Source organism: Primulina eburnea, chromosome 3, assembly GCF_022965805.1.
Source record: "Primulina eburnea isolate SZY01 chromosome 3, ASM2296580v1, whole genome shotgun sequence".
NCBI classification, from domain to species: domain Eukaryota; kingdom Viridiplantae; phylum Streptophyta; class Magnoliopsida; order Lamiales; family Gesneriaceae; genus Primulina; species Primulina eburnea.
The window spans coordinates 21,549,216-21,565,112 of NC_133103.1; the positions used below are offsets into that span (position 1 = coordinate 21,549,216).

At 37.8% G+C, this 15,897-nt stretch overlaps 1 protein-coding gene and 1 long non-coding RNA gene across 2 annotated transcripts; one reads left to right on the forward strand and one right to left on the reverse strand.

The window, feature by feature from the left end:
- Positions 1–825: 825 nt before the first annotated feature.
- Positions 826–14,073, forward strand: LOC140827303 (uncharacterized). The gene is made up of 2 exons (XM_073189953.1): positions 826–1,782; positions 12,777–14,073. The coding sequence occupies exons 1-2, from the start codon at positions 1,401–1,403 to the stop codon at positions 13,403–13,405; spliced, it is 1,011 nt and encodes a 336-aa protein (XP_073046054.1). The 5' UTR covers positions 826–1,400; the 3' UTR covers positions 13,406–14,073.
- On the reverse strand, positions 1,776–13,237 carry LOC140827304 (uncharacterized). The gene is made up of 3 exons (XR_012116945.1): positions 13,105–13,237; positions 12,769–12,966; positions 1,776–2,339 (listed from the first exon to the last, which is right to left on the reverse strand). It is a non-coding gene; the product is annotated as an uncharacterized lncRNA (long non-coding RNA).
- Positions 14,074–15,897: the final 1,824 nt, after the last annotated feature.

A 15,897-nucleotide genomic window follows, 5' to 3' on the forward strand; every position in this document is an offset into this window, starting at 1 on the left:
GACGGTCTCACATGAGACCTACTCTAAAATAAAGGATGAGTTTTTAAAATAATAAAGATCTTTGGCAAAAACTTATGTGAGACGGTCTCACGGGTCGTATTTTGTGAGACGGATCTTTATTTGGATAATCCATGAAAAAATATTACTTTTTATGCTAATAGTATTACTTTTTATTGTGAATATGGGTAAGGTTGACCCGTCTCACATATTGTGATCCGTGAGACGGTCTCACATGAGACCTACTCAAGATCTTTTAGGAGTTGAAAGAGTTTTTTTTAGGATGAAGTTAGAGTATTTTAAGAACCCATAGTTATTTTCTCACATACTAAAAAATTAGCTCTTTGTTCAAAATAAAAAAAATTTAAGATAAATTTTTGCTAAAATAAAAATTACATAATTTTGAAATTAAAAGTAAATTTCCATTTTCGTGTAGCATTTACTAATTTTTTTTTTAAAATATGACGCCACTTTTAATTTTAAATATCTGATATTAAAATTCTGGATTAAACAAAACAAATTATAAAAAAATTGAAAGAAACAATGGTGATTTTTGGTGGATGGTTATAACATTTATAACAAGAAAATGTAAATTCCTTGCACTTTTTAAAACTTATCATTATGTATTTTTTGTGGATGATTATTAGGAAAGACATGGTTAAAAGTAAGAGATATTAACAAAATAGGAAAGAAAATAAAATGGAAATAATGAAATGAGTCGTAAAAAAAAAAAAAAAAAAAAAAAACGATATGATAATTCAAGATTAAGGAAAAATACGAAAAAAAGGTAAGGAAGAATTTTTTTTAAAGAAGAAAACAAGTGTCAATTTATGGGAGTAAAGCTCCAAGAGGAGCATAGACTTCCCCGGCGGCTTCTCTCTTTTTCTCCTCAACCTACAACAGGGATTTAGCAACATTTTCAGCTGTTATCACTCCCCAACGCCAGGTTGTCATTGTAGTAAATTTGGCAAGAAAATGGGGACAGCGGGAGTAGCTAGTATATGATAAAATATATGAAATGGTAAGAAAGGGAGCGAGCAATTGGCTCTATGCAACACCTTAGATAGAAAGATGCAAGTGGGAACCACCACAGACAGGACATGTTCTGCAACTTGCCAAAAGAGAGGCACGAAAGGGAAAAATGGCTTTAAAGCAACAAAGATATGAATTGGAAGCAACTCGTGGTTCTTTCTTCACCTTCTCTTGCCCTTCAAAAAACAAGTTTGGATATCACATTCGAGCAACTTTCTGAGACGTTGGTTTTGTGTGTGGCTCTCTTTTCTTATCCCTACCTACAATGTCCTCCCTTCTTGATTATATAAATTTTGCGGGTATATCTCTTTCTTTCTTCCCTTTCATCTATTCTTTTGAATGAAAGATAACACTAGTCACATAATAATAGTATGACGAGTCAAGGAAATGGATTACCGGAAGACAGTTCTTGGCCAGTGCTTGAGTTACCTGAATTGCTAAGTATTGGCACCGTTAAAACTCTTCATGCAGCTATTGAAACTGATTGGGACTCCCTTCGTCGATCAGGATGCCAGACGGCAGCCGGAAGAGCGTCTTGGAAACACATGATACATGATCCGGTAGCAGAGCTGCTAGCCGGCGAGACGTACCTGAGAAGCATTTACGAAAAGATTAAGAAAGACAGGCTTAATAATGCCAGGGAGATTTCGGGGGTGATTCTTGCTGTTCGAACCCTCTGGATTGATTCGAAACTCGAGTCAGCACTCGATTCCTTTCATGGTGCCGAAGCTCAGGTGGTGCTGCTGGGTGCAGGTAATGTGTCAACGCTTTTTGAATTTTATCCTACAGATAGTTTTGGTTCTGCATTTTACTAAAATGAAATGACATTGAGAAGATTTAATTTGAAGTGGTCTATTATAGAAAATTTAACTGGGATCACCAATGCTAAACTATTAATATTTCACATTAAAATCAGCATCTGTTCCCCATATTTGATGGTGTATCAGTGTTTCCGATGTATGAATATTGTTAATGGGAAAAGGAAAAATTGACAATTGAGAACGAAAAAAGTTGACAATTCAGAATAAATATAATTTCGGAGTTGCTTTTCAAATTTGACAATTGGGAAAAGTTTCTAGTCTAACCACTAACTATACAAAATTCGCATCATGATCATTCACCCCTGCACACCATAGGAACAGGAAAATTAGTTAACACTGTAAAGTAAGTCTTGAGCCAAAATGCTATACTTACAAATGACAGCTGTGTCCGTCAATTTCACCGGTGATCCATAAAATAACATCTTCCCATTGTAAAATATGTACCTGGATTCCAACTGCAACAGTCCTAATCCCACCTTCTTACGGGTACTGTGTACAAAACATTATTTAATGTGACCAAGAAATATATGGCAAAGCCAAAAACAGAAATGGGTTTCGATAAATTTCAGCATCAACATAAAGACTAATATTCGTTAAATTTTAGAAATTTTGAGCCGCTGGGAAAAAGCAACCATTTTAGTGGTTGAAAGTTGAGTTTCCACAGTGTGAACGTGACGAGGGTGAATGTTGTGTGTATCAGAATGTTGTGTTGTTCGTAGGTGTTGTAACACCCACGACAACATGCAGCGGAAATTATACTTTTAACACACTAACATGTAACTGGAACAATAGTAATACGAGAGACGAGTCAGTTAATTATGCACAAGTATAAAATACTTGTGCGGTGCCTTAGGGCAAAATAATTCACTAGAAAAACTTGTAAGTTTACAAAAACCAATACTAGTGAAAGAATAAAACAACTCCCTTAACAAAGTGAGTAACAAATTGCATCCTAAACCTCTAACAAACCGTATAATCAAAACAATATGAGATGCATCAACTGAGAAGTGAAAGATCTTCAAAACTCAACACTCTAATCAAAACAGTGATTAGGTGTTGTCTTCAGATGTTGTCAGCACTTCACAGCAACAAGCTTTCAACGACACGAGATTTGCTATTCTCGGAAACCGTCTCTGCGTATCAATTCGTCTCTGACTCCCAAAAATCACCAGCCCCGAGTTCAATATCGTCTCCTCTTATTTATACCCACTTCATCCTTTTTCCTATTAAACATGGAAAACCAATTTCATTAGGAAACAAACTCTATTGAAAATAAGCATAATATATCTTATAGATAATCTTGAGTCTTTTGAATCCACACGAAATCATACTCCAGAAAGACAAAAATACTACGGATATTATCAAAAGGAAAGTAATTTATAAGGAAAATATATCAAGGAATAAATCAAGGAATAAAATTCCTTTCAATCTCCCCCTTTTTTGCCTTTCTGGACAAAACCAGTAAAAATGGTAACTCCCCCTGGATTAGTCAACCAGTTGTTGACTCCCCCAATGTCAGAATTTTATGAATTACAGCCACAAAAACATCAGTCAGTTTCCTTCACTCCTGTTTGCGTCTTCATCAGCCATTTTTGTCCCACTGGTCCCAGCAGTGTCTACTCCCCCTTTTTGTCCAGAATGGAGACTTGCCGCTAGCAAAAGCTCATAATCAGCCACTTGATTTTCATAATGCTCGATTGTCGCCCTAGCATTATCAATCTGTTGTCGACCATAGGCGATTTGAGCACGAATGTAGGAGAGGGACAGTGTAACATAGCTAGCAGGAGGTGTCGGGGGCAGACTAGAAATGTCGGGCAGAGGGTCAGATGTTGTTTCACCAGTGTGGCCAACATCTGCAGCAACACTTGAACCCATCCAAGGCAGATCGACTTTTGTTGCCTTTGAAGTACGCTGGGGAAATCTTCAGGGAATCGCCAACAGGGCAGAGCTCTTCATCAATATCCGGAATGAACCCTTGAGATTCCAGGATGCCATAGATGAGCGAAGGGTAAGGGAGCTTGGTTTTCTTGAAATCCCCTTGAGCGTATTGCACTGTATTCTGAAAAACCAGCTTCCCAAAGTTAAAAGCACGCCCGGTTCCAATAGCAAATAGCATGATGGCCTGTGAGCGAGTCACGGTGGTATTGTTGCTTGATGGAGTCCAGTTCCAAATAGCAGTTTTATGTAGAACAGAAAAGAAGGAGGTGAGATTTGCAGCACTCAATTTCTTGGGATGATCAGGGAAAATATTGACCACACCTCCAGTAAGCACAGTGGTGACAGCATGAATATCTAAGTCCTCTTCAGCTTCTTCAATATCTGGGGTGTCATAGAAGGCATTGATCACAGTCGGCGAGCAATTGTAAATACGATCCCGAATGAACACTCTGCCGTATTTCACCGAGTCCTCATCGGCCACACTCCTCAAAAGATTGCAATAAAACTCCAGTACCACTCTGCGACAGTAGGGCATGACTGCAGTGACAGTTGAGAGCAGCCTTCGGCTCTTCAAAAATTCAATCAGATTATGCTTTCCATACGCATCAAAGTCAATGTTTTTCTCTTCAATCAACTCTCGATGAATAAATATGGGCCACAATGCCAAGGCCTCTTCTGAGTAAAACTTCGGAGAGAAGGACTTACTGAGATCATAATCAGCAGAGTCAATGTTGTGGGAGGTGTTGTCAACATCCTCCTAAACATCGGGTGCAGCAGCAGCAACATCAGCATTCTCAGAGGATTCGCTGGCTTCAGAGTCAGTCTCTTCCGATGCATCATTACCTTGTTCCTCTGACTCAAAATCAGACACAGACGAAGAGGAGGAGTCGTCAGAAGCGCCAGGCCGGTTTTGTTCAAACTCCTTCATCATTTCTGAATCAGGCTCTTCCTCCTGAGCCATTTGTCTCTTGGCCGCTTTATCTTCTTTAAGCTGAGAAAGAAACTCGGCCAGTGATTGCTCATCGTCTTCAGGCTTATCAGGAACCCTTTCTTCAGAAGCAACTTGATTGTCCGTGACTGGGTGTTGCTTGTGGGCACCAGTAGAAGAACCACTTTCCTTTGCAGTAACAGTTGGTTTGGGGCGAGCCACCAACTCAAAATCCTCATCGTTGGAGTCATCTCCAGATGAGAAATCCGGATCCAGAATAAATGGGACGGTGGATGCCCTTGGTTTCTTTGTAGGAACAAAGTCAGGGTCAAACCCTGCTTGTCTCTTTGACGTGCGACGCATAGGGACAGGGGGGAAAGCTCTCTTCACAGCCTCAAAATCTGGTGGATTTTCAATGTCGATTGCATTCCCGGGTTCACCGGGGGCAATAGTTTCCAGTGGCACTGGTTCTTCTGGTACACTGACCATTGCCATCCCTCCCACATTGGTTTCGGCTGCGGGTGTTGAGTCAGGTGATTTTTCCCCCAAACTTGCAGCCATTTCATTTCTGATGTCGTGACGATCGAACCCAGCCATCTGTCGAATAAAGAACACAAGAAATAGTGTGGATTGAAGGGACACAAGAAAATCCGAAGACAGAGATAACTTTTCGCAACAAATGAGTAATGAGAGCAGGACAAAAATTTATACTGTGCAAGGAAATATCAGTCAGTAAAGTTGTGCATCATCCATTCCTAAGTATTTAAGCATATTCCTCCAACGGTAACATTTTCTTGACCCGTAACCGCAGCCTCTTTCCAAATCAGAATTTACGCTCATCCAACGGTAACTTTCCGAGCCGGTGTAATAAAAAAAAATCAGGCAGTGTGAAACGCCACATCGAATTAACCCCACTAACCGTTAGATAGCAATGTATTTCAAGATTGGGTTGGTCGGGGTTTTTGTTCGAATTTCATTTGTCAAGAACTGATAGCCCACTGGACATGATGAATTTACATAACAGCGATATGAGTAACTTAAAATTTATGCCTAAAATATGATCAAAAATGAAACACCACAAGCATGTGATCAAATTGTGGTCTGTCTGTACGTGGGTGTTGGTAACACCGTTAGGCAACACTCACTGTTTTGACTCAAACTTTCTTGAGAATGTTTACATCAGATATGGTAGCTCCCACTCTAGAAGAACGGTCTTCGTTGGACTCCTCTAGATAGCTTTTTCCGTCTGTAGTTTGACTTAGAAGTGGTAGCTCCCACTCTAGAAGAACAGTCTTCATTGGACTCCTCTAGGTAGCTTTTTCCATTTTCTTCTAAACATTTAGTTTCATTTTTCTTCCCTTTTCTGTTTTTCACCTTCTTGCTCACCAAGTTTCCAAGTCATTTTCACATCAGTCATGACTATGTGATATGCGGGTAGCATAGTGACTTCGATTGAGCATACACCACACCTTAAAGGATTTTGTTAGAAAGTTTGATTCTCAACTGAGAGCACATCATTCAGTAACCGACACTTTGTACAGACTTCACACAAAACAGAATGAATGAAATATGCCTAGCATCCTAAAAATAAAATGCACATGCATGCTGGGTGTTGTCCATAGGTGTTGTAACACCCAGGACAACATCTGTGAGTGATCATTGTGTACACAAGCTGAGAGACTTCCTTAGATTGGAGAATCTCTCAAAATCCAATGGTTTTGTAAAGATATCAGCCAGTTGGTTCTCAGTTCCAACAAATTCCATTCGAATCATACCCTTCTCAACCAAATCTCGAATAAAATGATGTCTAATGTCAATGTGTTTCGTTCGAGAGTGTTGTACTGGATTTTTTGAAATGTTAATTGCACTCGAATTGTCACAGTATACAATTAAGGTGTCACTGCTGAATCCATAATCGTTAATCATTTGATTTATCCACAAAAGTTGTGAACAACAACTAGCAGCCGCAACATATTCAGATTCAGCAGTGGACAAAGACACACAATTTTGCTTTCTGCTATACCATGACACCAAATTGTTACCAAGATAAAAACACCCACCCGTGGTACTTTTCCTATCATCTAAGTTTCCAGCCCAGTCAGCATCACTAAATCCCACTAAATTGGTGTTTGTTTCTTTGGTGTACCATAGACCTAAGTCAACTGTTCCAGATATATATCGCAAAATTCTTTTGACAGCCTTTAGATGAGTGACTTTAGGATCAGCCTGGTATCTAGCACACAAACATACACTAAACATGATGTCGGGACGACTCGCACTTAAGTAAAGAAGACTGCCTATGATGCTGCGATACTGGGTGTTGTCAACACCTGCGGCAACATCATCTTTTGATAATTTTTCAGACGATCCCATTGGAGTTTTCATGTGTTTAGTGTTCTCAGCAGCAAATTTCTTTACCACATTCTTGGCATACTTGGATTGACATAGAAAGATACCATCATGCATTTGTTTAATTTGTAGGCCAAGAAAGAAACTCAATTCCCCTACCATGCTCATTTCAAATGTGTTAGACATACAATTAACAAACTCAGTAACATGCTTTTGAGAGGAAGCACCAAAAATTATGTCATCCACATAAATTTGACACACAAGTATATCTTGCTTTGACTTTTTAATAAAAAGGGTTTTATCAACCTCACCTCGTTTGAAGCCCAAGTCAAGCAAATATTCCGTAAGCTTACCATACCATGCTCGTGGAGCCTGTTTAAGCCCATACAGTGCCTTCTTCAACTTGTAGACATGGTTCGGGTGGTGTGGATCTTCAAATCCTTTAGGTTGGTTTACATACGCTTCTTCTTTCAAAATGCCATTCAAAAATGCACTTTTCACATCCATTTGATATAATTTTATGTCCATGTGACACGCAATAGAAAGCAACAGTCGGACTGATTCAATTCGAGCAACAGGGGAAAATGTCTCATCAAAATCAATTCCTTCAATTTGATTATACCCTTGAGCAACTAGCCTAGCTTTATTTCTTACAACAATTCCAGATTCATCAGTTTTGTTTTTAAAAATCCATTTTGTTCCAATAACATTCACATTGTCGGGTCTGGGGACCAAATCCCACACATCATTCCTAACAAATTGTTCAAGTTCCTCATGCATCGCATCAACCCAAAATTCATCTTTTAAGGCTTCACTTATATTTTTGGGTTCAACGAGTGAAACAAAACAAGAGTGGCTTACTTGAGAGTACACGGAAGTCATGCATACTAGTCCCATCAATTTCCGATAGTCTACCTTCTCCTTTCTTCTAGTTTGCATTCCTTCAAATGTTTCTCCAATGATCTGAGATGATGGATGATTTTTCTGAATCTTGGTAGGAATGTCAATCCCATCATCGGTTATACCATCATCATTTTCAGTATTCTCTTCTGGTTCATCATTTGATTCTGCCAATGCAGGTGTTGTCTCAGGTGTTACAACACCGGGTCCAACATCTGTGTTAGGCAGTGTCTCACTTGTATTCAGGAGCCCATCAACTTGATCCTCGATTGTTTTTCCTGTTAGATCTGCAAGATCGTCAAACACAACGTTAATAGATTCCATAGTCGTTCTTGTTCTCAGATTATACATGCGATATGCACGACTATTGGATGAATAACCAAGAAATAAACATTTGTCACTTTTAGAGTCAAATTTTGCAAGATGTTCTCGATCATTCAAAACATAACATACACACCCAAAGACATGAAAATACTTGAGGTTTGGCCTCTTTCCCATGATGATTTCATAGGATGTCATAGTAAAACCACTCCTTAAGTACACACGATTTGAAATATGACATGCTGTGTTCAAGGCCTCGGCCCAAAATCTCTTTGAAATATTTTTAGAACTTAACATGACCCTAGCCATTTCTTGCAGTGTTCTATTCTTCCTTTCGGCTATTCCGTTCTGTTGAGGAGTCTTAGGGGCCGAAAATTCATGAGTTATCCCTCTCTTTTCACAGAATGATACAAAGTGTGAGTTTTCAAATTCTTTACCATGATCGGTCCTTATCTTACCAACCCTCAGATTATGTAGATTAGTAATCTTAGCATGTAATTTCTTGAAAGCATCAAATGTATCGGATTTTTCTCTAAGAAATCTTATCCAAGTAAAGCGAGAGAAATCATCCACACAAACACATGAATACTTCTTACCTCCAAGACTTTCCACTTCCATTGGACCCATAAGATCCATGTGCAAGAGCTCAAGACACCGTGTTGTCCCAAAGTGTTGCAACACTTGGTGGGGAACACGTGTTTGCTTACCTTTTTGACATGCACCATAAACATACGGAATTCCAGAGGATAAATTAGGCATACCTCTCACAGCATCGTACTTACCAAGATTCTTTAATGTCTTGAAGTTTGCATGTCCTAATTTTTGATGCCACATGTTTAATTCGCTCACCTTTGAATGATTGCTCACTATGTCTTCTCCAAGTTGATAGCAATTATCAGCAGACCTAGTACCTGTCAAAATGCGAGTATTAGTCTTATCAAACACTTCACAATTGTCTTTATCAAACTTAACATGCAAACCGTCGTCACAAAGTTGACTTATGCTTATTAAGTTTGAGTTAAGCCCTTCGACATAGAGCACATTGTGTAGATTAGGCAATCCATCAACATTCAAGGTTCCTTTCCCAGCAATTCTTCCTTTAGCACCACCACCATATGTCACATGACCACTTCTTAGTTCAACAAAGTCAATCAAGTGGTCTTTAGAACCTGTCATGTGGCGCGAGCAGCCACTGTCAAAGTACCATATTCCTGCAATGTTAGTCTTTAATGAAGTATAAATAACAGAGCATTGAATCTGTGCCTTTGGTACCCAAACCTTTTTTACCATCGGTTTTCTGTTGGCAGTGTTGCGCCGGGTGTTGTACAACACCTGTGACGACACCTGTTCAGATTCCCATCTCTTGTAATCCTCTCTCAGTTTAAAACAGTAGGGTTTGATGTGTCCAGGTCTGAAACAGTAGTGGCAGATAAAGTGACGTTTTCTGGATTTAGACTTCTTGATAGACATTCGCACTTTTGATGGTGCACTCTTTTCAGTATGTGTGGTATTGGGGGTTTCAACACTTCCTTTCACAAAAACAGTTGGTTTTTCCTTTGCATTGGAAGATTCTCCAGTTTCGAACAGACTATTCGAATAACCAAGTCCAGCCTTATCATTCTGTCCAATCATCAAAAGTGAGTCAAGCTTGGATGAACTTGAATTCATCTTGGCAAGTACCTGAGTTGCTTCTCTCAGTTCTTCCTTGACTTTGCATAATTCCAGATCTTTCTTGCTCAGGATTACTTCAAGTCGTGATATTTGAGACTTCAGCTCAACGTTCTCTTTGGAGAGAATTGCATTTCCTTTTGTTCTTTTGATCCAGTCTTCATATAGTTCTTCGTACATTGACTGCACACTTTCTAGGGTGACTTCATCATCATCAACCTCTTGTGTTTCGGACTGACTTGACTCCCCAAGGACTGTCGAATTAAGGCATACAGGATTCGAAGCGGTGTTGCGACCAGGTATTGCAACACCTGTGGCAACACCCAACGGATTGATTTGCATGGAGCGTTTCTCCTTGATCACAGTAGATAATGATGTGTGATTTTCAGATTCATTTGATCCTTGATCATCTTCAGATTCTTCATCACTCAGGGTGACAGTCATGCCTTTGTTTTTCCTAAGACGATTGGCACACTCATTGGCATAGTGTCTATATCCCGAACACTCTCTACATTGCACTGAGTCCAGGTTTCTGACATTAGATTGAACTTGCACTTCGGTTTTTGGTCGAACCTGTCCTTTCATAGAAGTAAATTTTTGAGCTTTTGTAAAAATGGTGTTATTGGGCAGCTCAGATTTTTGCCCAATTCTCTTCTTTTCTCTCATGGTCTTCAAGTAATCACCAAATTTCTTAGTAAACAGAGAGATCGATTCTTCACCTAAATCAGACTTATCCACTTCTTTGGATAGTTGAAGAATTTCATCATATGATTCGGTTGAGGCTTCAAGGGCTATTGTATTCCCTTTATCCTTTTTCTGCAGATCAAGATTCATTTCAAAAGTTCTTAGAGAACTCATGAGTTCATCCAGGTTGATGTTTGAAGCGTCTTTAGATTCCTCAATGGCGCAAACTTTGACATTGAATCTCTCAGAAAGAGATCTCAGAACCTTGTTTACCAATCTTTCGTTTGGTATGGGATCTCCTAGGCCATGTGATTCATTTGAGAGTTGTCTCAACCGGCAGTCATACTCAAGAATGGACTCCTTGTCCTCCATTCTCATACTTTCGAACTTTGATGTCACCATTCTTAGCCTAGTTTTTCGCACACTTGCAGATCCTTCACAGTGTTTCTGGAGTATCTCCCAGGCATCTTTGGCACATACACTGGTGGTGATTAAATTAAACATCCTTGTGTCAACAGATGAAAATATAGCATTGAGAGCCTTGGAATTGTAGTTTGAAGATTGCACTTCATCGACAGTCCATGCACTTTCAGGTTTGAGCCGTGTGTCTCCATCAGCATCCTCGAGTTTCGGTGGACTCCAACCATCAAGTACACGTTGCCAAGCTCTTTCATCAATGGATTTAATAAAAACCCTCATCTTAACTTTCCACAGTGCATAGTTTGATCCATCCAACACGGGAGGCCTAAAAATAGTATTTGTTGATCCTTCCATAATTCCTTTTCACTCTGAAAACAAAACAAAACAGGATCTCACTTAGTAACGTCAAGTGGAAGCTCTGATACCAATTGAAAGTTGAGTTTCCACAGTGTGAACGTGACGAGGGTGAATGTTGTGTGTATCAGAATGTAGGTGTTGTTCGTAGGTGTTGTAACACCCACGACAACATGCAGCGGAAATTATACTTTTAACACACTAACATGTAACTGGAACAATAGTAATACGAGAGACGAGTCAGTTAATTATGCACAAGTATAAAATACTTGTGCGGTGCCTTAGGGCAAAATAATTCACTAGAAAAACTTGTAAGTTTACAAAAACCAATACTAGTGAAAGAATAAAACAACTCCCTTAACAAGGTGAGTAACAAATTGCATCCTAAACCTCTAACAAACCGTATAATCAAAACAATATGAGATGCATCAACTGAGAAGTGAAAGATCTTCAAAACTCAACACTCTAATCAAAACAGTGATTAGGTGTTGTCTTCAGATGTTGTCAGCACTTCACAGCAACAAGCTTTCAACGACACGAGATTTGCTATTCTCGGAAACCGTCTCTGCGTATCAATTCGTCTCTGACTCCCAAAAATCACCAGCCCCGAGTTCAATATCGTCTCCTCTTATTTATACCCACTTCATCCTTTTTCCTATTAAACATGGAAAACCAATTTCATTAGGAAACAAACTCTATTGAAAATAAGCATAATATATCTTATAGATAATATTTTGAGTCTTTTGAATCCACACGAAATCATACTCCAGAAAGGCAAAAATACTACGGATATTATCAAAAGGAAAGTAATTGATAAGGAAAATATATCAAGGAATAAATCAAGGAATAAAATTCCTTTCAGTGGTAACATTTTTGTTTTACTTATACGGAAAATATTGGTTAATTTGTCCTAACACAAAGTAAATTTTTTTAATGATCACCCATATATGATATTGAAGCCCAAGTGTTTTAAATGCTCATAATCTTGTCCAAAATAAAAAGCACAAAAGTGGAGTCCATCTCAAACTTCGTTGCAGTTATTATGTAAACACAGTGAAAACCAGAAACTCACCTCATCTCCTGTTTTCCTTGTATCAGAAAAACAATTAAAACTATTAGAACATGCATAAATCTTTGAAATTTAGTTAGATTTGACCCCCTAATCTGCCAGTCAAATGATGAAGCGAAGTCCAAATGTAGTGAATGTATAAACTTCATCCTTCCTAGAGACACTATCATTACACAATAAAATAATTCAAGACTTATTTATAATGAGTAAAGTTAATAAAAATGGAAGAAACACAAGAAACAAATATCAAATTTTCAATAAATAAGATGAAAGAAGTTCTTTCTTACCTGCACAGGAATGGATGCAAGGGCATATCGCCTCAGCTGCTTGAAAGAAAGCAGTATGTTCGAGGTTGATTTTCCAGAAGTTTTGAAAGCAAAAACTGAAATTCTTGAGGCAGCTGTGAATGCAATGGATGAGAAACAACAACCCATTTTGAAAGCCAAATCATTGAGTAGAGTGGCAGCTGATTTGACTGAAGATGACTGGCTTCAAAAGCTTCAAATATCAGGATTCGAGCCAAAGAAGAGTACAGTATGGATTTTGGAGGGTATCTTGTACTATCTATCACATTGTCAGGCTATGAAAGTACTTAAAATCATTGCCGAAAAGTGCCAGCTTACCCATACAGTTCTCTTAGCAGACTTCATGAACAAACAGGCAACAACACTATCTAGCTCCACTTTTCATTTCTACTGTGACTGGCCTGATGAATTACTCCCATCTCTAGGGTTTTCCGATGTTACTCTTTCTCAGATTGGTGACCCAGATGCTAATTTCGGATTATTGGAAGATCCACTAAATTTGTTCAATAAGTTACGCAGCTTGCCTAGATCTATTCAAAATCACCCAGATGACGGTACACCATGTGGCCGCTTGTATTTGTTGCAGGCCTCTGGTTCACCCAATCAAACAATTTCATGAGACGAAGTTTCAGTAGAATACATGATATACATATTAAACTTGCACTTTCACATTATAGAGGTAGGTGATAAATCTTATGAGTATCATTTACATGTTTTCATAGACTTGATCATATTAAATGAGAGCAAATCATCCAGTTTGCAACTCTAAAAGACCATGAAGCATTAATAAAGAACAAAATGGTTCACTTTATAGTTACAAATGTCCTTTAACTTTAAGCTGTCAAAATTGAACTGGTAGATTTCAACGTGAATGGGAGGAGCAGAACCTTTTTTGAGGCATAAATCTGCAACAATTCTAGTGTCTGGCAATCTTCAACTTGATTTAAAGGCATTAGCATAAAATGTGCGCCTATGTTACATGGTACTACCATGAAGAACTATAAGAAAACTAGCATGCTCTTTGTATTTCCAAAAAGCTTCGACCAATGCAATTATAATGGATGATTTCCATATGTATGATACCAACGCAAGAAAATAGAATAGTTCCATCCATTGCAAATACACAGAAACCATTAAACTCTTCCATTTGCAATCCACAAATGCAAAACGATATTTACAAATTACAGAGAGTTCTTGACAAATGGAATGTGCTTCACAGCCTATAGTCTTTTCATTTTGTTATTTCATATCAATCAAAAAATGTCGAAAGAAGTTGATGTGGATGGTGACTACTTATAAAAAAAGGCGCAATCTCTCCGATCTGGTGCACCTAAATATCTGGACTCACACTGTAACATACATTTGTCAAGATTTAAAATTTTAGTTTCAACGCTCGAAACTTTCTTTGGACATCGTATGCATTTAAACGTCCATAGGGTGTTTAGTATTGTTACATTCGTGTAAATTACGTTGGACAGAAATAACCCTTCTTTGTATCTCCCTTCGAACGGATCTCTCTTCTTTGATCGTCAAATCAAGCCAACTATCAGAGACTATGTTTCTTGTTTGAATTATACTAGAAATCACAAATAATTTTTCCGTTGAGAATAGGACACCCGAATTTCAGAAATCCGGAGTCTGTATGGCGACACAAGGAAGAAATCTCGGCTGAATTTTTTTTCTTCAAAACTTGGCCTGGCAGAAACTTGTTGGGAAGGGAAGCAGGAATTTTGTGTTGTGTTTTTAATGTTATGTGTTATCAACCTTTGATAACCTATTTATTAAAATATACTAATTGTACACCACTATAATTCCTAATCCTAGTCTCACAAGGACTCTTAATTTCATTAATTAAAATTCTCATATCATTATTATATCATGTATTTATCAACTTTTGACAATATATGATATATTTATAATATATATACATCCACTTCTTTAAATCACCTTATAAAGTATATACAAATATTAATATATTTCAACATGCACTTTTAATACATGCATAGACATATTGATTTAAATTAAATAACAATTATTTATTTTATTAATTAACTCATTAGTTAATTAAATCTAGAACCATCTCAAATATTTCATGAGAATTAGTACACGTTAGAAATCATTATTACTAGTACTATTATTTAATTAGTAATTTCAAAATTCACTAAATAAATAATTGTGAACTCAGTATAACTCTTATCGACGATCCGACATCGTCGATATACCAAGGATACAAATTTTGTTAATATAATAAAATTAAAATTTCAAATATCAAAATTTTCACTGTCCATGTTTGGCAGTTGTGAGTTTTGTGAACTCCTTCACCAAAACAGGCAGTCCCACTTTCCTTACTCAATTAACAATTAAGTCAACTTCAATTTATTTCATCTTATGGAATCAACTTATAAACTCTTTTATAGGTTTTCTATTTGATCTCCATGAAACTTTAGTCGTCAACTTCGACTCCTTGAATTTCTCAACAATAACACAGAATCCGATACTTGTGCGACCTTCAATGATTTAGGGATACGACTAGCTATGGGTTCACATCTCCATGAGATCTGAATAACATTTATTTTTATTCGCGCTTACCCTAATTAGCTTCATTATTTTCATCAACAACTTGATCAAGAATGTTATAGCTCATTTCTAATTGCACCAATTGGATCATGGAAAGAACGTCTAGTAGCATCGCCCAATAACCCCTAGGTATCACTGATAATGTTTGCAAGAACCTCAAGTTATGATTAACGTCAGTACGGTCTATTCAACTCATATATCTCTATCGAATCTTCAACCATTGGTATATCGAGAGTTGCATATGAATTCGATAACGATTTGATATATCTTTGAGTAATAATAGGGACATAGTATGTGTAACTAGGAAAACACCTTTCCCTGAAATACATTTCTTGCTTCGGCCAGAGACACCTTGCACTATTAACTCATTATATCACATAGAATATCTTTAATCGTAAGCAAACGGTGAATCTCCGACTACAAAGCATTGGATCCTACGCATTTCAAAACTACACTCAACCTTGCCACTCGATGACCCTCAATGGAGTCGATAAACGAGTCAAAGTGCAGTGCTAGTACGCAAAGCCTCTATAT

Coding starts and splice junctions, on each gene's coding strand:
- LOC140827303 (XM_073189953.1), top strand. CDS start 1,401: ATGACGAGTCAAGGAAATGGATTACCGGAAGACAGTTCTTGGCCAGTG. Junction 1,783..12,776: donor GGTGGTGCTGCTGGGTGCAG/GTAATGTGTCAA, acceptor TTACCTGCACAG/GAATGGATGCAAGGGCATAT.